The 27,973-nt window shown below is 38.6% G+C and overlaps 1 protein-coding gene across 5 annotated transcripts in view; it reads left to right on the plus strand.

Moving 5' to 3' along the window:
* Window positions 1-18,689, plus strand: part of ZNF263 (zinc finger protein 263) — a 49,012-nt gene extending 30,323 nt beyond the window's left edge. For 2 of the 5 annotated variants that reach the window (XM_074279919.1, XM_074279918.1), the window contains exons 4-10: window positions 7,997-8,510; window positions 9,790-9,970; window positions 10,527-10,603; window positions 10,864-10,990; window positions 14,740-14,781; window positions 15,700-15,810; window positions 16,295-18,689. In XM_074279919.1, the coding sequence (XP_074136020.1) occupies window positions 8,106-8,510; window positions 9,790-9,970; window positions 10,527-10,603; window positions 10,864-10,990; window positions 14,740-14,781; window positions 15,700-15,810; window positions 16,295-17,448 (2,097 nt within the window). In that variant the 5' untranslated portion in view covers window positions 7,997-8,105 and the 3' untranslated portion in view covers window positions 17,449-18,689. Of the gene's footprint in view, window positions 1-7,068; window positions 7,196-7,996; window positions 8,511-9,721; window positions 9,971-10,526; window positions 10,604-10,863; window positions 10,991-14,739; window positions 14,782-15,699; window positions 15,811-16,294 lie in introns of those variants that run through there. The other 3 variants (XM_074279920.1, XM_074279921.1, XM_074279922.1) reach the window with 3 other exon arrangements.
* The last annotated feature ends 9,284 nt before the right edge of the window (window positions 18,690-27,973 follow it).

Below are 27,973 nucleotides of genomic sequence, written 5' to 3' on the forward strand. Positions count from 1 at the left end.
TTGAATTCAGGAGGACCAGAGTTCAAATCTGGTCTCAGACACTTAATACTTCCTAGTGGTGTGACCCTGGGCAAGTCACTTAACCCCAGCCTCAAAAAAAAAAAAAAAATAGAATTAACAACACTTCAAGGGATGCTTTTTGACCAAGATTTCTAACTGAATCAAAGGCCCTGGCATCCTGGAAAGACAACTTGTCTGGGGAGGATATGCCTTCTCCAAGAATGGTTGAGATTCTGAAAGGGATTACAGATCAATAGGTAATACAGTTTCTTAAAGGAACCACAACCCGCTCTACTGCTTCTACCATAAATATGCTAATTCTATGGCTCAAAGACAGAGCTAGATAGTAGTGGTTCTCACTGACCAGATCATTACTGACAAAACAGGTATTTGCTTCCTTGTTCCTCTAATTTTTTACCAAGTGATCATGACCTAAATCATATATCCATTTGGAACCGATGAAATGAAAAAGATCTCAGGAAAAGACCATTTCCCTGCTACGAAACTAGTGTATGGGTGGGGCATAGGGAGGGACAATAATAGAATCATGTCCTCCTTTTGAGGAGATTTATTGAAGTGGGCCCTTGTTGAATTTTTTGCATTATTGTATTATCTTGACCCCACATTTACTGCAAACAGTCTGGAAGCCAAGCTATATATGTCAATTTCTGAGATTATTATTATTATTTTTTTTTTTTTTTTTGAGGCTGGGGTTAAGTGACTTGCCCAGGGTCACACAGCTAGGAAGTGTTAGTCTGAGACCAGATTTGAACTCTGGGCCTCCTGAATTCAAGGCTGGTGTTCTATCTACTGTGCCACCTAGCTGCCCCAACTTCTGAGATTATTTTGTATCCTATAAAAGATCTCCTCTTTCCCCTGTTAATTGCAAGTTCCTTAGGAATCTTTCCCATTGTTAATGTTTTTAGTTCATTAGGAATTTTGCCTACCCAAAGGCATAATAATAAAGCTCTTGCCCTTTTAATAAGAAGGTGGCCTGAGCCTGTGAAATCTTTCTGGATGATTGCCCATCTTCATAACTTCTTGTACTCCATCAAAACTAATCTTGTTATATGATGCTCTTACTATATACCTAATTTGTGCCAGACAACTCTCCAGATTTTTCATTGATTTTTGTTCTTAAGGTATGCCTCAGAAAAGGGGTTCTTTGGGTTTATCAAATACCATGTCACTGTACTTATTTGTTTCTATAATGTGTACCTGGTAGATCTGTTTTTTAACCAATACAAAATAAGTTTTGGATTTTTTTTTAGACATTTTGTTTTTATTATTGTTATTGTTATAATAATTCCTGTTTATATGACATTTTAATGAGGATCATGTCTGTTTCTCTTTATTCAATATAATGGAGTCAAGTATGTTCTCAAATTGTAAAGGATACAAAATAAGTTTTGATAAGATTTGGTGCCAATGGGATACAGCTTCCAGAGGAACTTATAGCAGTAATCCTGAGGTCCCCTGTCCTTAGAGTACTATTGTTGTAACAATATGTCTGTCCATGACTTAGTCTTTAGTTTCCTAGCCTTAGGAATACTAAAGTACTCATACAGACATTGCAGACTATCAGATAGGCAATCTGTTGGTTAGTGATAACCAAGTTCCTGAGACAATAGTGAATAGACCTCCCTTCAAACCTACCTATAAGCCATAAAATTAGCAAATAAGTAAAATGAAGCTCTGGTCTAACTTTTCCTATAAATTTATCTTTTTGCTCCTGGTTCTTTGCTAAATTTTTTTGGAATTTAGCCTGCTTCAACTGGCATTACAATTGTAGTGTCTTTTCCCTTCCCCTTTCCCCATTCCCCATTATTGCCCCAACTCCACTATGCATCTCAACCCCACTTTTCTTCCCTAAAGCTAACTAACTTTTTTAGGATGTTTAATTCCTTTCAGGATTTAGCCTGCCAGCTAAGGGCATGCCCCAACCTCATGGGGTACTCCCTTTCTACTGGGTAATTGTGAATTCCACTGAGAAACTTTTCTTTCATATGCTCTCCTACTCTATTTTATATTTATCATTCTGGTGTTGATTGTATCCCTTCATTTTGTTTGTAGCCTATTTCCTAAATAAATCTATCTTTTGCCAAGGAGAATGGCCATTGTGAATTCTTCACATGACCAAACCCCCACTTTTGTTGCCTGTCATCATTTGGTACTGAACCCCACATCATCATCACATCAGTTTGAGATCTGGTAATACTAGCCCCACCTAATTTCCCACTTTTTACATTTTTCCTTGAGATTCTTGAATTTTTATTCTTTAATATGCATTCTAATGAGGTAGTCATCACAATTGAGAATAAAACTGCCACTGGAATAACTTTGGGCTCTGATAAACCACCTTTGGTTTTATCTTGTTCAGCATCTGGCCTCTACCACATTCCAAAGACATCTATAGCCATGCCATTGAGGGTAGAAATGTCCATATTTCATTCCATCTGCCTTTTTTGTATTGTTTTCCCCCATTAGAATATAAGATCCTTGAAGGCAAGAACCATAGTTTTCATTTGTTTGTATCTCAGTGCTATATATTGCCTAACAAATATTATGTACTTATTAGATGCTTTTGTTAAATCTACTTATTTATGCTATATATCAGTTTCATTATTTTTCTACCTATACAGTGGGATTTTTGGTAGTTTGATTGGTATGACACAGAATAAATAGAATATAAATAAAAACAATTTGGTAGTATTGTAATTTTATTCTACTAATAGCATGGCCTTCAGAGTTATTACTATTTCTCTAATTATTTAGGAATATGTGTGTGTGTAGAGGTTTTTATGGTTGAATTTATATAGTTCTTAAGTGTCTTGGTAGAGAGAATCTCAAATATTTTATACATTCTGTAGTTTTGAAAGGAACTTCTCTATTTCTTCTTGGTTTTTGTGGGAGGGGAGAATGTTGTAGTTTGGGGAAATTTTTGCTTTTGTTTTTTTTCTGACACTGTACAGAAATACTGATGATTTGTGTGAGATTTTGAAGAGGGGACCCGAAAACTCTAAAAATCCTTGAAGGAGAAAATCTCCTTCAACTCTGCCTCAATGAGGGACCCCACCCAAAGGACAGTTTCTTTCTTGTTATCTAGGTGGGGTCCATTCAGTCCTGAAACTCAATGAATCCTATTCAAATCCCAGTCAAACTGATGAGCCAACTCGGGCTGTCCCAGCCCCAACTAAGACACTCAATATAAAAGAACCAAACTAAAATCTTCTCTTTGCAAAGGTACTGAAAATGCCAAGGAGCTATGCCAAGGAGCCTGTGTCCACTGGAATATTTTTGACCAGTACTACCCTCTCATTACCCTCTCCTATTTTCCTTTATGCCTCTTCTGTAAGGATTTCCCCAATCCCTATAATTAAACTTTATCAATCTAGGTTTTCGGGTCTGTAAATTTCTTTACAGAGAACCTCTGTGCCATCAAAAGGGAGTACCCAAAACTCCCTACTCTTGTGCTGAATACAAAGTGGGTGCAGGGGAACCAAACCTCTCATTTGGTTCCCTGAACCCCGAACCTGCCACTAAACTATATTTAACTCTCTGACCTCCAGAAATCCTAATCTCATTTTGGTTCCCTAAAACTAGACCATATCAATTTTACATCCTACAACTTTGTCAAATTATAATTTTTAAATCAACTCTTTTAGGTTCTCCAGAGATCATCATACCACCATTTTGTTTTCTATTTTCCAATGCTTTATCCCTCAATTTCTTTTTCTTGTCCTAATTCTATAGTTTGATTTCTAGGAATATATATAGTGGAGATAATGGACACTTTGTCCTTACCCCTGATTTTATTGGAAAAACTTCCAGCTTTACTCCGTTTTATTTAATTTTGTCTTGTTTCAGACAAATACCACTTACTATATCCACTTACTATATTGAGGAGAGATCCCTTTTTTCCTATTCTTTCTAGTATTTTTTTAAACAGAAATGGGTTTTAAATTTTGTCAAAAACCTTTTCAGAATCTGATATAATCATATGGTTTTAATTAATCGTCAATTATGCTTATACTTTTTCTTATATTAAACCATTCTGCATTTCTGGGTCAAATCTAACAATGAAATTATAGGTTCTGAAAGGATGATTTTTTTTTTTGTTTCTATTAGAATGTAAATATTATTATGTAGTCCTTTCCATTTGAAAAGAAACATATTTACTTTTTTAAAGATTCCTATTTGCATTTCAAATTTTCTATTCAATTCTGATATTTCTGAATTCCTGGCAATCAATTGCTTTCTCCAAGGTTATGGAAATCTCAATTGCTAGATCCCTTTCTTAGTCCCCATTCTACTTAATCTCTGAAAGTCTATTTACTCCCTCTGGATAGTCTTTATTTCATGGCACTACTCTCTTTTGCTTCTCCTACTTATCTGCCTATCTCTTCTCAGTTTTTTTTTGCTGGATAATCATCTTCTGACCACCCACTAAGTGGTAATGTCTCCCAAGTATCTTTCTCTTTATTATCCTAACCCTTTTAGGATGCTAAATCTCTTTTAGGTTTGGCCCATCAATGATATAATTCTCTTCCTTTGGTAACTTCTTTTGGGGTAGTCTGCTAACCTATGGATTATGTATTTGAATTTAATATGCTAGTTGATGCCATATTCCCATGTCATGGTATATTCCTATTCTTCTGGTTAATTGTGAGTCTTGTAAACTTGTCTTTTCCTTTGTAAATGGTTAAAACCCTTTTCCTTGCTCCTATATATATATATGCTCTCCTAGATATATTTTCATATTTAACAGTCCTGGTATCTACTTACCTCTTTATTTTATCTGTAATCTCATAAATAAAGGTATAGTTAAGGTTGGGAAGGGACCCCAAAAAGTTGGGGCCACAAACTGTGGCTTGAGGTGTCTCAAAAGAATTTGCATGCTTGAACCCACATTCAAGTCAAGGGGCAAAGTTTATTGTAATTGTAAGGTCAATTGAAACAGACTAAATTCCAAGAGAATTTAGCAAGGAAACAGAAGCCAGGAGACACATTTAGCCAGTTATTCATGTCATTGATATAATAATTTTATGGCTTAGGGAATAGAACCAAGGATTGTTCCCAAGAATTTAGTTATCATTGGACCAGCAGAGCTAGGACTATCCTAAAGTCAGAAGATTTTAGAATCATTGACAGATAATAGCCTTCTTAGATCAGAAGGCCTCAGATTCAGATTCCAAAGCCAGAAGATTTAGAATCACTGACAGATTGTTAGAACAGAAGCTCTTTAAGATCAGGGGACCTTAAAATTGTTATTTCCCCTAGAAGCTAATATATTACATCAGTATCTTTTGGCAAAGAGAACAACATTGTAAATTCTTATGTACCTTGTATTTTGAACTAGGAATTGCTATCCAAACCTCATCATTTGATGCCAAACCTCATCATTAGGCAACTTAAATAACATATCCAAAATGGAATTAAAAAAAAAAAAAAATCAGTCCCTACTCCAAGTTTTGCCAATCTGCTACATCTCCACTATCCTTCTAGCCATCCAAGTTTGCATTTTTGTAATCATCCATCACTCTTTCATCTGCTTCAACCCCCATATCTACTTAATAGATTGTAAGCTCCATGTGGTAAGTATTTTAAAAAATCTTTCTTGTATTCCAAGTGTTTAGCACAATACCTAATACTTAGCAGATTCTTAATATTTATCTCTTGATTGGATGCCTTTTCAATAATACCTTCACAACATCCTGTATCTTAACTCTTTTCTAGTCACAGCTAGGACCGTAGTTTAGGGCCTGATCACTTTCTGCCTAGATTAGTCTTCTAATTGGCCTCTAGTCTTTTCCCTTTCCAATTCATCCTCTACACAACTGACAAATTGCAGTCCATTAAACTCAGATCTAGTATGTCATGCTCTGCTCAAAAGTCTTCAATGACTTCCTTCTGAACTTGGCATTTAAAGCCCTCCACAACCTGACTCCCATCTCCTTAGCTATCCATTTTACTCACCTTCACATATTCTCTGTTCTTAATAAAACAGTGGGCCAAACCACTCTCTTGTACACATTATGTTTCCTATTGATGTGGGTTGAGGTTCCTTTAAGATTCTTTTCTGATTCCCTACCCCCATGGCTGAAGAAGCCAGGTCCTTTGATTCACAAATACTGGTCAAAAAGCATCCTTTTGAATTCCAATGATATCTGGGCTTTCCCAGCACCCACCGGATCTGAGATGGCTTGGGCTTTCCCAGCCCCTCACTCACTATCTGCTCAGGTTTCCCCAACCCCCACAAAGATTCCTCCTTATCTAAAAACCCATTGAATTCTATTCAATGCTAACCCAGGCGGAAATCAGCCAGGAGCCTGGGACTCCACCCACCTGCAAGATCACCTAGAGCACCCATTATAAAAAGGGAAAACCCTGGAGCTCTCTCTTTGCAGGACCCCTAAAACATGGTATCTTCCTACCATGTAAGGGTTCCTGTGGCGTTTTTCTACCTTTACCCTTACTTCCAAACGCCTACAATAAACCTCTTTTATCAATCTAGGTTTTCGGGCCTGTAAATTCCTTTACTCTGTATTCTTGCCCCGAACCAAAAGGGGCTCCCCCTTTCCTAATTCTCATCACTATCTTCACTTATTGCTTTAAGAGGTCCTGGAATGTATTCTCTCTCACAAGATGAGAGAAGCAACGTTATTCTCCGAGGAGACAACAAAAATCCCACGTGCTGACCACAGTGCTTCTAATTCCAGCTGTGTAGGGCTCCTTTTTCTCCCCCTCATCAGCAGTTCCCTGCGTCTGGCTTCCAGGCACTTGACTGTACCTTAAGCATTGTTCCCTGCTTACACCCAGTCCTAACCCCTAACCTTCTCTTTCCCCCAGACCTATTTGCTACCGCAAACCCACACTACCCGCTTAGTGTGGCTAGTCACGAGATGCTCCCCCCATCTTCTCTGATTGGTCCTACGTAAACCCCTCCCTCTCACCCATGCCCCGGGAACAAAATTTGCTTCTCTCATTGGCCACTGAAGCTGACAATGAGACCCAGGACTTAGGGAAGTTAACATATTCGTCGCTGGCACCTTCGGGAAATGTAGTTCTAGAAATTCATACGGAACATGCGCCGTTGGAATTTGAGGCGCTTCTGAGTATCTTGGCTGGATTTCCGGCCAGGGAGCTGAGTGGGAGTCCGGAGGACCGACAGGCTTCCCTTGCCGGGCCCGAGTGGGTGAGTCCCTAGGGGTAGGGGATAGCTTGATTTTCTTTCCCTGGGCCGTGATGCGGGAGGTACTGGGACGAGACGGAACAGAGAACCGTGGAGGGCGGCCAGGTCTCCTGTATAGGGCCGTTGTGGGGAAGGGGCCAGAGGAAGCTTGGGTGGGAGGGGCAATTCCCTGATCATGGAGTAGGATAGGGTGGAGGGCAACTGGGGAGGGCACCTTTGAAGGGAGCGCGGGGTGACCAACACTGCTGGGGGGAGGCCGGAGAGGACATCACATTTGGAAGGGGCAGAGAAGTCAGGAGGGCATCCCACATGGGGGAGGGGCTGAGGAGGTGGGGGGGGGGATCCCATTTGGGAGGAGGGGACGTGGGGAGGACCTCTAGCCCCTAAGTAGATTCAGAGCGCACTCTTAAATCACAATAACAGCTCCTTGAAACTTTTTCTGTAAGAGCTTTTTCCCCCGTACCTTGTTCCCTCCCAGCCCTAGCCTAGGGGCATCCAATGGGAGGTTCCCCCCCGCCTTTTTTTTTTAAATTGATTTTCCTTTTTTATTTTTAAAAACTGATTTTCTAAGTGGTGGATTGGGAGAACTGAAAGCCCAGTGAACGAGCCATGGATCCCAGAGCACTTGCGTTTAAAGGCGGGTGTCTTCTCCTTTGTACGGGAAAGAAAGGCAACTTGTAAAGGGTCCGGGGCTGAGCGCTCCGCCCCGCCCTCTGTGATTTGGGACTTGGTTAAGGAGGCTTGGGCTGGAGGAAAAAGTTAAGTTTGTACGTCATTTTCTTATAGTTTTCATTCTTCCTTTAGGGTTCCTGGAGAGAAGCTAAGCTTTTTTTGAACATTCCTGTCCAGAAACGTATCTGAAGAGCACAGGAAATTTTGACCAGGGGCTGAAGTTATTCTCCGAGCTGAATGAATGATGACTTCAGCTGTGGGCTGCCTGGCTTCTGCTCCTCCGGAGCAGGAGGGACTCCTGATAGTCAAGCTGGAGGAAGACTGTGCTTGGGGGCAGGAGATCTCCATTCAGGATCCTGGAATTAGCCCTGAGACCTGCCACCAGTGCTTCAGGCATTTCCGATACCAACAGGCAGCTGGTCCTCGACAGGCCTTCCTTCAGCTCCAGGAGTTTTGCCAACGATGGCTGAGGCCAGAGATACACTCCAAGGAGCAGATCCTAGAGCTGCTGGTGTTGGAGCAGTTTCTGACCATCCTCCCTGAGGACATCCAGAGAAGAGTACGGGAGCAGCATCCAGAGAGTGGGGAAGAGGCAGTGACACTTGTGGAAGAATTGCAGATAGAGCACACAAGATGCAGGCAGCAGGTGAGAGAGCCTTATATGATGTTTGAGAGGGTGTAAGAGTTGGGCCATAAAGCAGCTTAATTTCCCCAGGAAGTCATGTCAGGGAGAACCTTGTATGGTGGAATGAGCACTGGACTTGAGAATCAGGAAACTCGGAGTCAGGAAACCATCTCTGTCATTCATTAGCGGTGTGGTCATGGGCAAGATATTGGACATCTATGGATTTTAAGCTTCACTTGTAAAGTAGGTTGGGAACAGGGGATGGGGAAATGCTTTTGTTATCTATTTTGCAGAATTGTTGAATTATAAACCTTAAAGTATTGTGTAAATGTTGAGATGCTTATTAAGTGCAGTTAGCATTTGACGCATTGGCCTTGTAGGCTTTCAGTAGATAGACTAGAAAAGCAGAAGAATTGCTGTTTGTGAGTCACTTATATTTACATTGTACAGGATTTCCTGGGAAAAGGCTGGCTTTTCTTGGATATTCCTGTTCAGGAGCATGTCTGAAACGAATACCCTGAAACTGTTGAGTGGGGCCTCCTGCTGAATTGAGGCTAGACCCCTTGCTGAATGATGGCTTCAGCTGTGGACTATGAGGCTTCAGCTCCTCAGGAGTAGGAGGGACTCCTGAAAGTTACATTGGAAGAAGGCTATACTTGGGGTAGCAGATCTTTGTGTAAGACTAGGAAGTACCTTCCTCAGAACAGTCCTGGAGCTAGATCATATAAGTAGTCCCGTTTTACAGATGAGGAAACCAAAGTCCAAAGAAGTCTGACTGATTCTGACTTGACTGTGACTTCCTAGGTAGTAAGTAAGTAATAAAGGTGGAACTCAATCCCAATTCTTTTGACTTAAGAATATTGCTCATTCCCCTATCCTAAGCATGAATAGCCTGGCCTCTGTTACAAAACTCATTCCCAGTTGGTCTGTTAGCTTGGAAGGCAAGTTTGCTTCAGGCTCCTTAGCTTTCAAGGTTGCCCTACTGAGGATGCTGTCTTCCTCTTGGGAGCAGCCAGTGAGGTTGGGGAGGGTTTGAATGAGAACAGTGTAGAGGAACATGTCACAGCACCTCTATGAACTGGGGCTAGGTTACTTTCAGCCTCAGCATTTCTTTCAGTGCTTTCTTCTATATGATTTCCAGTACACTTGGGTATCAAAAAAAACCTTCAAATCATCCTTCTTTCTTTTCATGGGGTATGCCCTGTAGTTTACTATTAAGGATTTTTCTTCAGAATCCAGTAATGATACCACCTGCCATTGGGCCCTGTTATGGTGATGAATGATCTGGGCTGGTTCCCAGGTCACAATCCATGGGCGGGGACAGGCAGTGCCTTTGGAGGAGACCTCACCTCTGGAAGCAGCACAGGAACCACCGAACTTCAAGCTGGAGCCATCGGAGACTGAGCAGAGCCCTTGCCTTGGACTACAGGACCTGCTGGGCCCTAGCCCTAAAGGGGGGCCCCAGCCCCTAAAGGAGAGGGGTGAGGAGCAGAGATTCATCTGGGGAGAGCACTCCCTTGAGGGGAGGGGTGTTAGAAAAAGTAATCACAAAGGGCTTATGGTTCCCCTGTAAGAGGGGTATACATTGATAGCGTCTCTCTTTGGTTAGGGGAGGGAATGGGCTGCAGAAAAGAACAAATTCTTATAGTCAGTATGATCTCAAGGAGCTAGGTTTCATTCAAGGACTTAAGTGGCCACAGCTATATTTTTTTTTTTTATTCCTAGCAGCTTGGGAAGGGATAGAATTGCCCCAGGATCCCTTTTTCATAGAAAAAAGGGAAGCCTTGTTTCAGGCAGAATTATAAGCTGAAGAAATGGAGAAAAAGGGTGTAGCAGGACTTGTAGGAAGTTTTGGAAGTATTCCTCCACTTTTTGGAACCAATTTATTCTTTATATACCTTTGTTTCTCTTCTTTCTAGAATGTCAGCTCAGTAGGAACTGAGCAGAGGGGGAGAAATCAGCTCTTTATAGTGAATAGCATAGCATCAAAATAAGAACAAAAATGCTATTCTGATTCTTTTGATTTGTCTCCTTCAGCATCATCTACTTCCTGGGTTTCTCTTCTTCCTTCTAAGGCAGAAGACACCGAAGACAAAGAGACAACAGGATCCCAGGTGAGTATGGCAGTTCCCATTATCCTTCCTGTACTTCCATTCCTATTGCCTAAATGTGTTTTCAGATTCTCTCTATCAAATCATGTGCAGAAATTCTTTATTAGGGCACCACTGTTTTGTTTCATTTGTTGCCTCCACATAGCATAGACCTTGTGTGATTTATATATGGATCCTGCTCTCATTATCCCTAATTTTTCTTTTACATTTTAATAGTTGTGTTCTTAGAGTAGTAGGTGTTAAGAATCTTTGTGCCATTTCAGTTACCTATGACCTTTGAAGATGTGGCAGTGTATCTCTCCCAGGAGGAATGGGGACATCAGGAACTCAGTAAGAAGGCCCTTTCCAGGGAAGCCATACAGGAAAATTATGAGAATGTGGTTGCATTAGGTAAGAATTTATTAAAGTATTAAAAATCTGTGGATATCTGACAATAGTATCTGTCTTTTAGATAGCCAGGCCATTTATATAAATTCTGTGTGGTTATATAGGAAGGATCTAAAAGACGGAGGAACCAATCTAATAAGCACCTACTTTGACTTGGGGCCTCAGTGTTACAGGTTCTAGAGTCTAAGATTAAGAGCACTATAGTTGTGGAATAGAATATATCTAGTCTGAAGGAATTATAAGACCAGATGGACTCTTGTAATTTTGGCTGTTGTGTGACAGCTACAACCTAGTGCAGTGGAAAGAGTTCTGACCTTAATAGGATCTGGATTAGAATATTGCTTTTTCTACTTCTATTGTGTGACTTTAATAAATAATTATATAATTATTATACTAGCTAGTACTTACAGTGCTTTTAAGGTTTGCAGAGTGCTTTACAAATATTTCATTTGATCCTTCCAACAACACTGTGTGAGGTAAGTTCTATTATCCCCTTTTATGGATGAAGAAACTGAGGCATACAAGTTAAATGACTTGCCTTAAGATAAGAATTGAACTAATGATTTTGACTCAGATCTTTTGGTTTCAGAGCCATAGCTTCAGACAGGTGTTGATTGTCTCTCCTTTTTCAGCTGAAACATGTCTAGGCAAGTTAAATGACTTCCCTTGCCTAGCTAATAAATGTCAGAGGCAGAATTTGTACCTAGATTCTTCCTGATTTCAAATCCAATTCTCTTCATATTGGTAACCTGCTTTTTAAAATTATTTATATCTTCTTCTATATAAAATGCCTGATTGCTAGGGAAATGCTTCCAGATGTAAGCACACAACCAATATTCTCTAGGAATGCACATAAAATTGGAAATTGGGAGAACTACTGTTGAGTAGATGGTAAAAAAAGTGAATTGCAGTGACTATAGAAAGAACTTGCACCATGAGAACTTTATGGTTATTTCTTTAGTGAGGTGAGTTATTGCCTACTAATTTATTTTAATGTGTCAGATTTGCTTAAAGTGAACTACATCTTTAATGAATTTAGATGAATATTTCTTTAAAGTACCTCTTGCTCATTTCTTTGGTTGTTTTCCTCTGGATCTTTATTTCATTGTGTGGAGTTCAGCATTGAACATAGCATGCCAAATAAATAAAAACCAAAGAGATGAAAATTGAAGGGATTACTTCTATATTGCTTTTTTAAAAATGGAACTTGTTTTTAAATTTATTTTTTCTTAATTATACATAAAAACAATTTTTAACATTCATTTAAAAAAATTTTAAGTTCCAAGTTCTTTCCCTTTCCTCCTTCCTCCTTCCTACCTTCTTTGAGAAGGCAAACAATTTGGTATAGATTATACATGTGTAATCATATAAAACATATTTTCATATTGGTTATCTTGACAAAAGTAAGCAGATACCACCCTTTTATTCACCCACTTCCCAGAATAAATAAAATTAAAGAAAGTTTTAAATATGCAATCAGGCTCTATCAGTTCTTCTTTAGAAATGGATGGTATTTTTCATCATAAATTCTTTGGGATTGTTTAAGGATTATTGTATTGCTGAAAATGGCTAAATCATTCACAGTTGCTCATCATAAAATTCTATGTACAATGTTCTGGTTTTGCTCTTTGCATCAGGTCATGTAAGACTTTCCAGATTTTTCTGAAAGAATCCTGTTCATCATTTCTTAGAGCACAATAAAATATACATTCTGCATATCTGCATGTTATAGTTCAGTATTTATATCCTGGCAGCTAACTTCCTGTTATTGTTTTTATTTTAATTAGCATTCCTCTCATATTTCCTTTTTACCATGTCTGCTGTGTGTCCCAGTTGATTTTTTGAGGGGCCATCCTTGTATATAATCAGTCCCCCCGCATTTTGTACAGTGCATATTTTTCTACACTTTTTCCTTTGCATATTTATTCTGTTATCAATTTATACTCCTAGTAAGATTATTTTATATTTTAATCTAGCTTTTAAAGATACTGGCCATCATACTACTATTACCAATAAGTGAAAATATTCTAGTCTGTCAACTATCATACAGAATCAAACTTTTCTTCAGCTACTTTTTTTTTTTTATTATTTTTTTTTTTTTTTAATTTTTCCCCAAGTGCTTTTATTTCACTTCTCTGTACTTTGGCATTTAGTTTACATGTACTTCCTATGTCTTGGGGTTCAAAAACTAGTTTTTAAAATTTTCAATATAAGTAAAACAATAAGAAACAAGAAAAACAAAAGGAATATAAAACAAAAACAAAACAGAACATTGTCATGTGCCCATCAGGGAGAATTCAAAATATATAACAACAAATTAACCAGTTCAAGAAAGTATATATATTATTAATACAAGAAATTATATTCATGAATGCCTATCTTTACTTTTTTGTAAATTGTTTTTTTGTTATCTGTTAAGAGTAACACCTTTTTTACTTTATTTTTTTCCTTTTGCATCCCTCCCACCTCCCCCCCAAAATTAAGAAAGGATATATTTCTGCATACATATGTAGATTATATATACAGACTTCCTCCACATACCTTTCCACATATCTTCCTATTCCTGCTGACTCTGCTTTAATACTGTTAACTTGCCTTTCCATTCCTTAACTTCCCCCTACCAATGGATTCTTCCCTTGTCTTCTTCTCTCATCCTTTGCTTTTCCATCCTCCCTTATTCTTTATAGATTTTGGAAGGTGTTAAACCCTTCATAGTATATATGTAGTGTTGCCTATTTAACCCATTCCCTGATGTGAGTAGAATTTTAGAACTACAAGCCCTCTATGTGTATTCTTCCTCTGCACCTCATTTATATGACATAATTACTGTTTTTACCAAAACTGCCCCACTTTTTGCATCTTATTGCTGTCAATTTTAAACATGTGGCATATATATTTCCCATGTAAAAAACCAACTTGTTCCTGTTAAGTTCCTTGACCTTGATCTTTGATATTTGTTCTTTTGTATTAAAGAGTTTGGATTTGGTTGATAGAAAGTCCTGAGAATCTGCATATTCATTGACTGTCCATTTTTTTTTTCCCCACAGGCCTAGATTTTTTGATTGTCAGTAGATCCGATTCCAAGACTTGCAGTCTTTAATTATAGCTGCTGATTAAATCCTTTACAATTCTAATTGTATCTCTAGCATATTTGAATTGGTTTTTTTCCTTGTTTTTTGCAAAATTTTCTCATTGATGTGGGGCTTTCAAAATTTGGCAATAATATTTCTGTATGTTTTCCACAAAGAATCTTGTTTTGATCATGGATTTTTTTTTTCTTTTTTTTCTATTTCTACTTTACTCTCATGTTCTATCACTCCAGGAAAATTTTCTTGGGATTGTTTCTTGTATTGTATCAAGAGTCTTTTCTTATATTTTCTCTCCTTGATCTGTTCTCCAGATTTGTTTTTCTTATAAGATGTTTCATATTCTATTCTATTTTTTCATTCTTTACAATCTGTTATTTCTTGTCTCTCATAACTTCACTGGCTTCCCCTTTACCCAATTTTACCCAGTTCTAATTTTCAAAGAGTTTTATCTCCTGTATTGCCTTTTCTACTTGATTTACTTTTTTTTCCCACAGTCATCTTGGTTTTTTTGGATTGTTTTTATTTTAGTTTTTAAGTTTTTCCTCAGTGTCTCTCATTTGATTTTTAAATTATCTTTTGGATTCTGTAAATTCTCTGTGGGCAGAAAGCCATTTCAGATTATTCTTTGGGGTAGATAAAGCTTTTTTTTTTTTTTTACTTCAGTGTCCTTCTCTGAAGATGAACCCCAGTCTTACAGTTCTCATAGTAAGTTTCTATGGCTGGAGTTTTTCTTTGCTGGTTTTTTTTTTGTTTGTTTGTTTGTTTGTTTTTGTTTTAATAAGAAGTATTAGTGTAAGTGGCTCTAATGGGGGAGGGGAGGCAGGGTTTGAGAACAGTGCCTCTATCTTTACTTCAGCTCTTCCCTTTAACCTGGAACCCTAAACCAAGAATCACACCCTTTTCCAAGTGCCCACAGCCAACCTACTCCAGCATTTTATCAGAATCCTCCTAGATTCATAAGACTATGCTTTAACCCCAAAACACTCTAGCTTTCATTGACTGGCCAACTAAAAGTCCCAAGCCAAGCCCACTTGGTTTTTTGTTTTGACCCTGATTGTCTCAGAAGAATGTAAGTAGCTGTTTTGGCCCCAAATCTTGAGGATCTTTCTCTCCCTGATTGATTTTTTTTTTTTTTTTTTTTTTTTTTAACTAGATAAAAAAGACCATTTTTTGCTTCATTTATTTCTTACCTAATCTTAATCACTTAATGGGTAGTTGCCTCAGTCAAACTGAGATTGGGAAAGATCTTAGTTTTAAAAGGACAAAGTCTCCCATTGCATCCAGGACCATTTCCAGTCATCCTGATCAATAATATCTGGCCATTGGACCCTGATGCTTTCCAAGGAGAAAGTGAGGTTGGTGACCTTGCACTGCCCTCCCTCATTTAAATACAATTCACTTGCATGGCCTGGAATAACCTCCCTGATGTCTTGGTGGGTTTCCAGAATGAAAGGCAAACAAAAACAAGAAGTTTACACACATTTAGTTCTTTGAAAGCCTTGAAATTCAACAGAAAAGAGATTGTATTATATCTGATAGGGAATCCCACTAAATGGATATCTGGCTACCTTGTATTAATTCAGAGGAATTAAAAAGAACTGATTTTGCATTTTGTTTCAATAGAATCTCAGATTCCTAATCAGGATCCAGCCACCCATATAGAAGAAGAAAAGTCATGGGATCCCAGCCTCCAGAGTGCTAAGGAGCAAGGGAACTCCAGAATCCCTTATATAGGTGAGGAATAAAAAGGAATAGCTTTACAGGAAAATTCCCTTGAGCATAATTCCTCTGGCCCTTAGGTGTTAAGGCCGTTCTGCTTCTACTAGAAAGGTGGTTACCTGATAGAACACAATTCTATATACTTTGGCCACTTTCTATCCACTCCACATTATCCAAAAAGCAGAGAATATAGATTAAGTTTGAAAAGGAGAATTTTTTTTTTTTTTTTAATTTGAAATTGAGAAGCTAGCCTAGGTGTTGATTGTTTTAATGTCATTCTTAAATGGATTTTATGATTCCTATCAATAGTTTTTATTTTCTAGAATTATTAATGGGAACTCCTTAGGAATTTGAAACAGAATTAGCCCCTTCTGGGCACCTTGGTCATCCAATTGGAGATATGTATATTATTCAGGATATTTCAAATGGATACCATTCAGTGACTTTCTCTTTGTGGTACAGGCATAAAACTCTGTTTTGTTTTGTTTTTTCTTGGCAGAAGAGAAAAAAGATAAGGAAGAGAATTCTCCTCCTGAACACTTTGAGGAAGAACTGCCTCAAGAAATACCCTCAGGACATTCAGAAATAGAGGTTCCCTGGAGTCCTGAGCAGGGAAAATTAGAAGGACAATGGAATCCTTCTCTAGAGGAAAGACTGGGAAAACCTACAGCTTGGGCTTTGGGTTGCAATGAATTGATAAGACCAAAGAAACCTCAACCAGGAGAGAAACTATTTAAATGTCTTGTGTGTGAAAAAAATTTCTCTAATAACTCAAATCTTATTAGACACCAGAGAACCCATACAACAGAGAGACTCTGCATGGGTTTAGAGTGTGGGGAAATCTTCAGTGGGAACCCACATTTCATTCCACCTCAGAGAGTACATCTTGGAGAAGAAGCCCACAAGTGCCTTGAGTGTGGAAAAAGTTTCAGTCAGAACACACATCTGACTAGACATCAGCGTACTCATACAGGTGAGAAGCCCTATCAGTGTAATGTGTGTGGGAAAAGCTTCTCTTGCAACTCAAACCTTCACAGGCATCAGAGAACCCATACTGGTGAAAAACCCTATAAGTGTCCTGAATGTGGAGAAATTTTTTCTCATAGTTCTAATCTCATTAGACATCAGAGAATTCACACAGGAGAGAGACCCTACAAATGCTCTGAATGTGGGAAAGGTTTCTCTCGAAGTTCACATCTTATCATACATGAGAGAACCCATGAAAGAGAGAAATTTTTTCCTTTCTCTGAATGTGGGGGAACAGTAAGTAGCAGTACAACAGTTACCACGAATCATGCAACTCAAAGAGGAGAGAAGAAGCTCTTTAAATGTTTGACTTGTGGGAAAAGCTTTAGGCAGGGTATGCATCTCACCAGACACCAGAGAATACACACAGGAGAAAAACCTTATAAATGTCCTCTGTGTGGGGAAAACTTCTCTCACAGCTCCAACCTCATTAGGCACCAAAGAATCCACACAGGAGAGAAGCCCTATACCTGTCATGAATGTGGGGACAGTTTTTCTCACAGCTCCAATCGAATTCGACATCTGAGAACACACACTGGAGAGAGGCCCTATAAATGTTCTCAATGTGGAGAAAGTTTTTCTCGAAGTTCTCGTCTTATGAGTCACCAAAGAACTCACACTGGCTAGAAATTTGCAAATTTGGTTTGCAGTTTTGACACAGACAAATTATCAGAGGAGCTTTTATTTGGAATTGGCCTTCTCTATCTCAAAGACAGATTTCTATTTTGGAGAAATTGCTTCAGAGAATTATTTTGCGGGTAAGGAGAATTTTGTGCAGACAAGCTGAGTTAGCCTCAAACTGTGAAAAGACATTCCTCCATCTTCTCCAGCACCTGGAGGGGCAGCAGGTGCACTCTGTGGTGACCCCCTCAGAGAAGAATTTTATATAGGGTAAGTCTTCCCTGTTCTAAGGCAAACACTCCTCAGAATGTATCTCCAGTTTTGATGTGGCTCCCTTGCTGTGCCTTTTATCTCTAGTCAAATTGGATAAAGTGGGAGTTTATCTTCTGTGTCTGACATCTTTCTCCAGAGGGACACTGATGGAGTTTTTGGGCTGCTTGAAGTTCTGGAGGCAAACTTAGAAGCTTTCCTGAAGGACTACTGGCTGTAATGTTAGTTAAAAACATGAATAATTCAAGACTGATAGCAGCATCATTCCTTCTAATAAAGAGTGACCACTGAAAGGGGAAATTGGTGGATTGCTTCAGAATAAGGAGAAAAGGAAGTTTCAGGTCAGTGAAAGAAACAGTAGAGGATACAGCAGAAGTCTGGATCAGCCTATATTCTGCAGGGATTTTTTAGGCAATTTTTTTTTTCTATTACAACATAGTTGATGAAGAGCCATGCAGGAGTTCCTGAATCAGGTAAGCTAATGGATGGATATTCAGGAAGATGAGTGTGGGTTCACCAAGGCAAAAGATTTGAATAGCCTGGATATACTGTGGGACTGGGGGATGGGAATCAGATGTCACAGACTGGCTTTTCCCCACTCTTCTGATGTTGTCCAGATTAAGTCATATCATTAAAGGTACTTTAGAATGATCAACATGTCTTGAAATACCATAAACATACGTGTTTTACCAGTAATGCCTCTTGCCAACTCCAGTATTGATTTGTTTGCTTTGCTTTGGGCTGATGGCTCACTCTTTGTGTTGTCTTTTTGGACTGACCTGGAAATTTCTGATAAAAATCCTAGTAATTGGATTTATTCTATGTCCCTCACTAGCATATATTAAGGCTAGAACAATTATGATGGGCTATGTCTAAGCCCAATATCTGTCTAGCTTACACTGGACTTATCACAAAGCCTTTAAAAGGAATGTTTTTACCTTCTATGAACTTGGTGTAATAAAGTCAAATTTCTTTCATGCCTGGCTCTTTTTAAGTCTTTGAGAAATGATGTCATAAAGTCATGTCTTACTCTCAAAAGAATAGGCCATTTTGGTGGATTTTAAACAAGTTCCAGGAAGAAAATTTAGATATTTCTGACTGTAAGCCATGAAACGTTTAAATTTCCTAAAATCCTGAAAGTAAAAAACAGTGAATTTGGGTGAAGAGAGTTCAACAATCACTGTCCTGGGAGAAAACTATCTCAGTAGGGAACGGAGTGTTATATGATTTGGTGAAGGACTGGGGGTGGATATTTCAATGTTTCTTATAGGTTTGGGGTTCAGCACAAATGATGAGAGTTAGAAGAGCAATTTGCACCAGATATTGGGGTTTAGTTGTGAAGAATTCACAATGGCCTTTCTCTTTGAGAAGAAGTTAACAGACAAAATAAAGAGATACAATAGACATCAAGAATGGTAAATGAAATAAGCGTTGGGAGGGCAATGGGTTACAAAGGAAAGGAGTTTGGAAGAATCCATTAAAAGAATATGTTATGAGGGGAAGTATGCCATTAACTGACAGGCTAAATCCATGGAGAAATTTAGCTCCTTAAAAATATTTAGATGTAAGAAGGGGAAATTTAACCTCAGGGTTTGACATAACTTGGCTTTTTGACTATATACAGTAAATTAGATTTATACAAGTGGAGTGCCACTGTAAGATGAAGCTGATCCCCATCAGTGTCCTTCCCTGCTTGCCTCAGGAAATAATTTTATCAGTATCTCAGGCTCTCTCTGCCAACCCCACTTAATGACCCAGAACCTCATCATTTCCATGGAAGAGGTAGAATACATGAAGATTTCTTCCCAGCCCAGAAATGTATCTCCTGTTTGAAGCTACCCAGAGGAACTAATCTCCAAAGTAATTTATTGACAGCTTATTTTTATTTTTATTTTTTATATCTGTACTAGATACTAGGAATTTCAAGACCCAAAATTAAAACCCTTGCCCTCAAGGGGCTTTTATTCAATCAGAGTGGATGATGCTGGGGAAGAAAGCAATGGCAAATTCCACTGGTAATGGACAATCCAAATATAGGAATTCTGGTTAGATTTTTTTTTTCCCCACTTCCCTTTGCTCATCAGAGTTCTCATCGCTGCAGTTTTCCTTTCCTATCAGTCTTTTTTAGGCTTCTATATTAACTCCTTATTTTTTGTTGTTTCTCTTCCCCCCTTCTGCTTTTTTCCAACCCTTCCATTAGTTTATATTTCTTCTCAATGTTTTTTTCTTCCCCTCATTGATTTCATTTTCAGTGTGCATTTAAGTGCTTACCTTGTATAGGGTGCTGGAGATTCAAACAAACAAAAAGTTCTTTCTCCCCTAGAGTTTGTTTTCTATCTTTCTTTGGGCTTTAATTTCTCCATTGACATTATTTTTCCTCCTCAGTTTTTCTTAATTCCTTTTGATAAACTGAATTGACTCACTTTCTCAACTGATTGTCTCTTTCTGCCTTAGAGAATGCTCCTCTACTTGTTTAATGGTACCAAAAGGGGTTTGGGCCATCTGAGTTTTTCCATGGTGCCAACTAATAATTGGATTCCCCGGGATCCTGACAGCTATGGTATAGGATGCTTTATTTCACTTGAACATATTTTGTGATTTGGAACTGAGATGTAGTCATTAAGGGACGGTATGGAATTTTAGAATTGTTTCTTCTGAATTATCACTTGAATCTTAACCTTTTTACCTCCTTTACCTTACCTTTTTTATTTCCTAAGAACCATTTTCAGAAAGTTAGACCTTGGTACATTCCATCCTAGGGACAAAAAGGCAAAAATTTGGAAGCTAAAGAGGAGCCACAGAAATGAAATGAGATTTACATAAAGTGAAACTTCTGGTTACTGTTTGAGGGTATCAAGCTTCTGTGATTATTATTACATTTGTCAATGTAGTTTTTGCCAAAGTTATGTCTACATTCTAAACAAAGAGTAATATCTCATGTACTGTGTTTTCCCTATCTGTTGATCAAATCACCAAATATTTAATACACCATCTTTCATATACATTCACAGGCTGGCTGTGAGGAAAGTGCTTTACAAATTAAAATTATGATGTGCCCAACATATTTTACAAGAGAAGTATCATTTGCAGTCGTGTCAAGGGACTTTATAATCAATTTGGGAAGACAGAAACATGGAGTAGTTAGAACAGTAGAGGCTAATAATATTGCTGAGTATATATCTTAGTGCCATGGTGGGATAAAACATATTGGAATAGTTAGACTATATGGATTCAGTGGGACTTTGGATCATAGATTTAGAGCTGGAAGAGCCCTGAGAAGGCATGTAATCCATCACCATATTTCATGGATGGTTAAACTAACCAGAAAGTTTAAAAACTTGCCAAGTCCCACAAGTTGTAAGTGGTAGAGTTGGTATTTGCACCAAGGTCCTCGGTCTAAATTTGCCAACTTTGAGGAGCATCTTCCAAGGCAGGGTTGGTTACAGATAGCTTGGCAGAGTGGAGGAAGTCAAGTGACTTATGGAGGGAGAGGGAATGCTGAGGAATTTTGTTGCTCAAACAGCAGAATCTGACTTGACCTTGTGGTCCCTGCTGTCCCTGGTTTTTGGGTGATGGCCAACATACTAGAGTGATTTCCTTTTCCAGTGGAGTAATAGAGGTTAAATGACTTATCCAGGGTCACACAATATACTTTTGGATCTGAATTTGAACTGAGGTCTTCAAGGCCCAGCATTCCACCCCCAGTCACCATGCTACTTCTAATGGTATGAGATTATGGTCATTATACGTCAAGTAAAATCACATTATGGTGATCCTTGGAAAACAGGATTTTTGCTGATGCAGTAGAGGATAAGGAATCATTATATTCCTTAAACAAAGGTGTAACATAAAAGCGAAGTTAAAGGAAGTTTATTCTGGCAGGAGATATGCAAAGTAGATTTAAGTTGAGAGATGGGAATCTAGGAGAACAGAAGATGTTTATAAGTTAATGCTGCTGCTTCCTTAATTCTAATTGGGCTGAGTGCATATTGTCTATAATTTATGTACTTGCCAGAACATTTTCTCTCCATTGGTTTGGCTTCAACATTATCAGCGACAACTGTACCAACTTCCTTTCTCCATTTTCCTGCTGTGTGCTCCCTCTGGCTTCTCATTGTCATGTGTGGTATTTTAGGGCAGTTATTTTCACCAGTTTATTTGTGATTAGTAAAGTACACCACCATTACAAGTTTCTATCTGCTGGGTAATGAACAACACTTATGAAAATTTTTTAAAAAATCAATATTAAAAGAAACAAACAATAAAAGCTTTTTTAAAAAAAATTCTAGAGTAAAAGAACTCTGAGACACTCCCAGATTTTAGCTTATAAACAGTACCTTACAGAATATTGAGGCATTTCAAAAGAAACTAAATGTAATTATTATCCCACTGAAGTAGTAATGCACTTGTTTGAATCATTTTATTAGCCCATTAGTTTGTTGTCATGAGTTGTGGAAATTTGAGATCTGTATCTGGCAGAGAGTATGAGATTTCTGAAGGGAAATGCAATTATAGAATTTTATAAAGTTTCATTATTGAGTGAGGATGGGAGTCCTTTTTCAGAGTAATGGGCAGCAAAATCCATCATTGCTTAGACACCCCCCCCCCATTATGTAGTATATGCACTGCTAAAAACATTAGACCTGCATTTTATATATACTAGCTGTGAGACCTCATTTAACCTCTCTGGGCTTCAACTTCATTTTTAAAAGTAGATGGATGCACTAAAATATGTTTAAAGTGTCTGTCATTCCCTTTGAACCAGGGAATTAGAAACAATGGATGCATTGGGGCCTTCTCTTTAAGATCATTGGTAAACACAAATGTAGAGACAAATGAATTAATCTTGGCCAGGAAAAGAAAGTACTAACAAACTTCGGTATATTTTCTTATACCAAGTATGTGGGAATGGGGGCTGTCCTTTGTTGAAATTATGGAAAACTGATTTTTGCTCGTTTTTTAGCCTTACTTAGCGTTTAACTGTTACAGTAGTGCTCTGCTTCTGGGGTGGAGGATCTAATACTGTCTCGGGCAGCGGATGTAGAGCCGGAGCTACTTCTAAGGACCTGGAAGTTTTCAGTCCTCCCAAGGGCTGTTGGGCTCTAACAGTGGTTACTACCCCTGACCGGCGCTCTGCTCCCTGAACCCCCATAAGGAGGGGTTCCACCTCACTGTGGTGCGAGTTACGGCACACTAGTGCTCCTCCTGCCAGAGCCAGGGTGGGCCGAGGAACAGAGGCCGGCCTCAGTGCCAGCCAAGAGAGGCTGGCCAGCCCCGTCTGAGGGCGGAGGGGTCTGGAAGCCACAGCTGCCGCCCGGGCTTCAGAGGCCCCGAGGACTTCTGGGGCCTTGGGCCTGCTCTGGAGCATCCTACGCCCACCTGCCACACCCCATCTCCCCCTCAGCACCCGACTGTTCTGCTGACCACGGTGTCATGGGCTGGACCATATCTCTCATTTGTGGCTTCTGATCGCCTAGAATGTGTTTAGAGTCATGTAGAAGTGTTTGGAGGGTTTAAGAGCTCAGGTGAGTCCTGCCTTTACTACCACCACCACCCCCATACTACTTCCCAAGCATCGCTGTTGAAGAATGCCTCTTACAGGATTCACCATTCACTTGCATGCCATTCACATCTTCCCCTGAAGAGCATACAGTGGGCTGCTAGGGGGCGCAGTGGACAGGGCACCAGTCCTGAGGTCAAATCTGACCTCGGACATTTAACATTTCCTGGCCCTGTGACCCCGGGCAAGCCACTTAACCCCAACTGCCTCCGCAAAAATAAAAGTTTGTAGCCTAACTTCAATTAGCAAAGCCACAGACCGGTGTTCTTAATGATGAGTAAACTGAGGTACTAAACTGAGTTGGGTCAGTTCCTTTTCTCTCTTCCTTCCACAAAGTAACCAGGGGTTGGCAGCAAATGAATTCGCTACTCAATGCTGTATGGAAACAAAGTCTTTATTGATAGTAAAGGGATAGACAGGCATTTGGCCTTCAGGAAAACCAAATCTGCCTGCAAGGGGACGCCAGTTGACGGGCATTGGCTTGTATACACCAAATGCAAAGATTTCATTTTTTCAACCTTCTTTATATACGTAACTAGAGTCATCAAAACAATATTTGCCCAGAGATGTTATCAAGAGGTTCCAGAGATATGTCAATAATACAAGAATTCTCTGTTGTAAATAAGACAGGAATTTTCTTATTATTGTAAATAAGACAAAAATTCTCTATTATCTCCTTCAGTCTCTCCCCAGAAAGGAATTTCAGATCATTAGAATGGGGGCTGAAAGTCAAAGGTACAGGGAATCTTAAAGGGGGCTACGCCTGCATCATTATGATCTCCCAGGAGAGAGACCTATTGTTGGCTAATTAGTGAGGCCGGATTGGGATGGAGACAGAAGCCAGGGCTCCATGTGAATTCCAGGGGCTTTATTTAACAAAGCCAGGCTTTCCTGTTTGGGACTATCTGCCATGTTGGGGGGGGTGTGTGGAAATTTGCAACAGAAGGCTTTGCAATTGTCGAAGCTGAAAAATTACTCCTGGGTATGTTTTATAAATAAAAAGTCTTAATAGATAAAAATAAAACCAAATAGCAAAAAACCAACTGGTTTTCCCAGAGCATATTCCAAGAATTCATAAGTGAAAACTACAGCGACATGAGATAGAAGTTATGTTTAAACACATACCTGTAGTTTGTAAAATTTCGGAGGCAGATTTTTTCCTTTAACGGAGAGGTGAGGGGCAGCTGGATGGGGCCGAGGACAGAACGCTAGTCTTGAAGTCAGGAGGATGTAAGTTCAATATGACCTGCTGTGTGACCCCAGGTAAGTCCCTTAACCCAATTGCCTCCAAAATAAATTTTAAAAAATAATGAAAAGGGTGGCTTATGGTTGTGAGGATCAAAAGAGATACTTGTAAAATAGTCTACAGATGCTACTATTGTTATTTCTGTTTTGGAGAAAAGCTCTAAGAACTTTCTGTTCCTCTGAAAGTGGGCTTGAAGTTGGGTTCAAGTCAGTTGGAAGTAAAAAAATAATAATTGTGCTTTCTCATGAACTACTTCAGAGGCCTGAGAGGCTCAGGCTTTCTCTTTTGTTGTTTCTGCATAAGTGAGAGTTTGAAGATACCCCAACAAAAACAGTCTAATAAGATCCCGGGAAAAATATTTCTCCATCATTGTATTGGGTAGGTATGGAGTTTGTCATGTTCAAAATAAGTCATCAGAATGCAGATTGAAGCATGCTTTTTTTCACTTTTTAAAATTTTTTTGTAACTTGGCTAATATAAAAAATGTTTTATATGACTTTAAATGTATTATTCATCATATTACTTTTTTTTTTTTTTTTTTTTTTTTTTTTTCCTGAGGCTGGGGTTAAGTGACTTGCCCAGGATCACACAGCTAGGAAGTGTTGTGTCTGAGACCAGATTTGAACTCTGGTCCTCCTGAATTCAAGGCTGGTGCTCTATCCACTGCACCACCTAGCTGCCCCCCATCATATTACTTTAATGAATGTGGGAGAGGTGGAAGAAAAGGAGAGAATTTGAAGCTCAAATTAAATAAAATTAATAAATTAAAAAAGCAACATCATAAAAAGTTCTCTGAGAACAAATTTCCATAATTGTGAACAATTATTTGCTTTTTTTTTTTTTTTAACTAAAAGCTCCCCAATATAATCAGTGGCAGTATTGTCCTGGGGGTGTGATACTGCGAAAAATGAAATACCCACAATTTTGGTGAGGTACAATAAGTCAAGTGTAATGAATTCACCGACACAAACCTGTCTTCAAATCAAGGGGAAAAGCTTTATGGTAATGTTTAGCAGGCTGGCAAAGTTCCTAAAGAACTTGCAATTAACAAGGGGGTCTTTTAGGAGAAAAAAGACTCAAAGCAAAACACACTTGCCTCAGAAAGTAACTTTGGAGGTTGACATCTATAGTTTGGCCTCCTAGTTGTATATAGTAACTGTGGGTATTGAGACAATCTTGTGAAGACAAGAAATTCTACCAGAGCCCACTGAGGGCCTAAATAATATTGTCAGTGCCACTAGCCATGTCCACCTAGATACTGGTTTGCTACAAGGGACTTGGGTCTCTTTGTAGGAGTCTTATTTTACTTCACTCTCAAATGAAAAAAATTGTCAGTACTCAGAGGTAATGGAGGCACACATTGTGAATATAAGCTTTACTAATTTTTACTAATGAAAAACAATGATAACTAATTAAAAACAATAATTAAGACCCACTTCAATTCCCCACTGTGGCCAAAAAAAATTCTGCGTTCTAAAAGACTATGACACCATAGTGAAGCTCTAGCAGATTCTATAATGTTGGAAAGGCTTCAAGTGCAATTCTGTCAGAAGCTTATGCCTTTTTTTCTGAGGACCAGACCAAGTAGAGAGAGACTCCTTTTTTTATATTGTTTTATTTTTGACTGGTTACATATGTTACATTAAAATTTTAAATACATGTTTCTTTATGAATCATGCTGGGAGAGAAAAATAAGAACAAAGGGCAGGAGAAAAAAAAAGTGAACATAGTATGTGTTGATTTACATTCAGTCTCCGTAGTTCTGTAGAGAAAGGCCAGGGAAACAGCTAGGTGGCGCAGTGGATAAAGCACCAGCATTGAATTCAGGAGGACCCGAGTTCAAATCTGGTCTCAGACACTTAACACTTCCTGGCTGTGTGATCCTGGGCAAGTCACTTAACCCCAGCCTCAGGAAAAAAAAAAAAGAGAAAGGCCAGAAGGCTGAACCAATAAGAGGTAAATTATTTGATCATGGCAACCCATGAAACAAAAATGCAAAGTGGTCTTTAGTCCTGTTCATCTCCAGTTAGGTTCTTACTAAGTGCTAATGAGATAATGAGATGTTAGGTTTTTACTAAGTGCTAAGTCGGTACTTGACAATTCTCTAGTTCACACCTTTAAGGGGAGTTTAACACCCCTTTGAACTTCTGAGGAGGAGTTTACACATGAAAAGGAGTTTATACCTTTAAAAGGAGCGAGTTCATTGGTTAAAGTAATTTTCCCATAAGCCCTTGAGTTCTCCACACGCCCCTTCTCTGGGAGGATAAAAGAGACAACATTGGGCCTGGAGGAGGAGTCTATTCTAGGTCAGAGTTGGGACAGTTCTCTACAGGAAGAAGAGACTGGCCAGCAATCTGCAGTTTCTGGAGACAACAGAACATTACAATCTCCTTCCTCTTCTCAATGATGAGAAGGGAATAGTAGATGCTAATTCTATAAATACCAATTGTTGGTACTCTAATATGAAACTATTGTCCATTGACTAATGTGTTGATACATTTCTTGAAGAAAGGTGTCTCATCAATACTGACATTCTTGCTATAATTGAAAACAGAAGAAAATGAAGCTAAATGGAAGTATGTATAGCTCTGATTTTACAGGGATGCAAATAAAGTCATTGACAGAACTGGTTTTATCACATGTCTAGAGGCAACAAAAAATATAATTTCAATGAACATTTGGTGTATATATGAGAAGCTCATAAGAAGCCTAAGCAAAAAGACCACTATGAAGATAAAATCCCAATATCTATTGACATAACTTACTAAGAAATTGATAAGACCTTTCACATCAAATCAACATACACTTTAATATTTCAATTTAATACTACGTAGTGACATTTAATTTAAATGTAATGCTACTTAAGTGTCATCAATAAAAAGAAAGAGGGATAACACTAAAGATAAATTGGAAAATATTCTTTTTCTAATGAACAAAAGAAACACAAAAACCTCATGAATTAGGTAATCATGAATATTTTCTCCAATAAGAAAAGTCGGCCTTGGACACTTGAACACTGAGTAAAATACAAAATCATATCAACAAACAGGAAATGGTTAATGTGGCAATAATTTCTGAATCAGTTGTCCACAATGACAATCTACTTTTTCTTATGTGTAGAAAAATGACATAACAAAATTAAAAGGTATTATTAAAGGAACAAAGTGAGGGGAAGAGGAATACTCTAGTGGGCAGAGGTAGGGGAAAGAAGAACTAAGGAAAATTATTTCACATAATCAGAATGTAGACATTTACACAAATAAGTAGGAAGTAGTGTGGAGAGTTCTGACTTTGCTCTCATCTGAATTGGTTGAAGGAGGGACAAATATATATATATATATATAAACACAAAATTGGACACAGAAATTTCAACTGGGAAATAGGGAAAAGGAAAAAGAAGGTAAAGGAAGAATTAGTTTTAAGCAAAACATAGAAAAAGGATATGCAGAAATAAT

Source organism: Sminthopsis crassicaudata, chromosome 1 (assembly GCF_048593235.1).
Source record: "Sminthopsis crassicaudata isolate SCR6 chromosome 1, ASM4859323v1, whole genome shotgun sequence".
In the NCBI taxonomy this organism is placed as follows: Eukaryota; Metazoa; Chordata; class Mammalia; order Dasyuromorphia; family Dasyuridae; genus Sminthopsis; species Sminthopsis crassicaudata.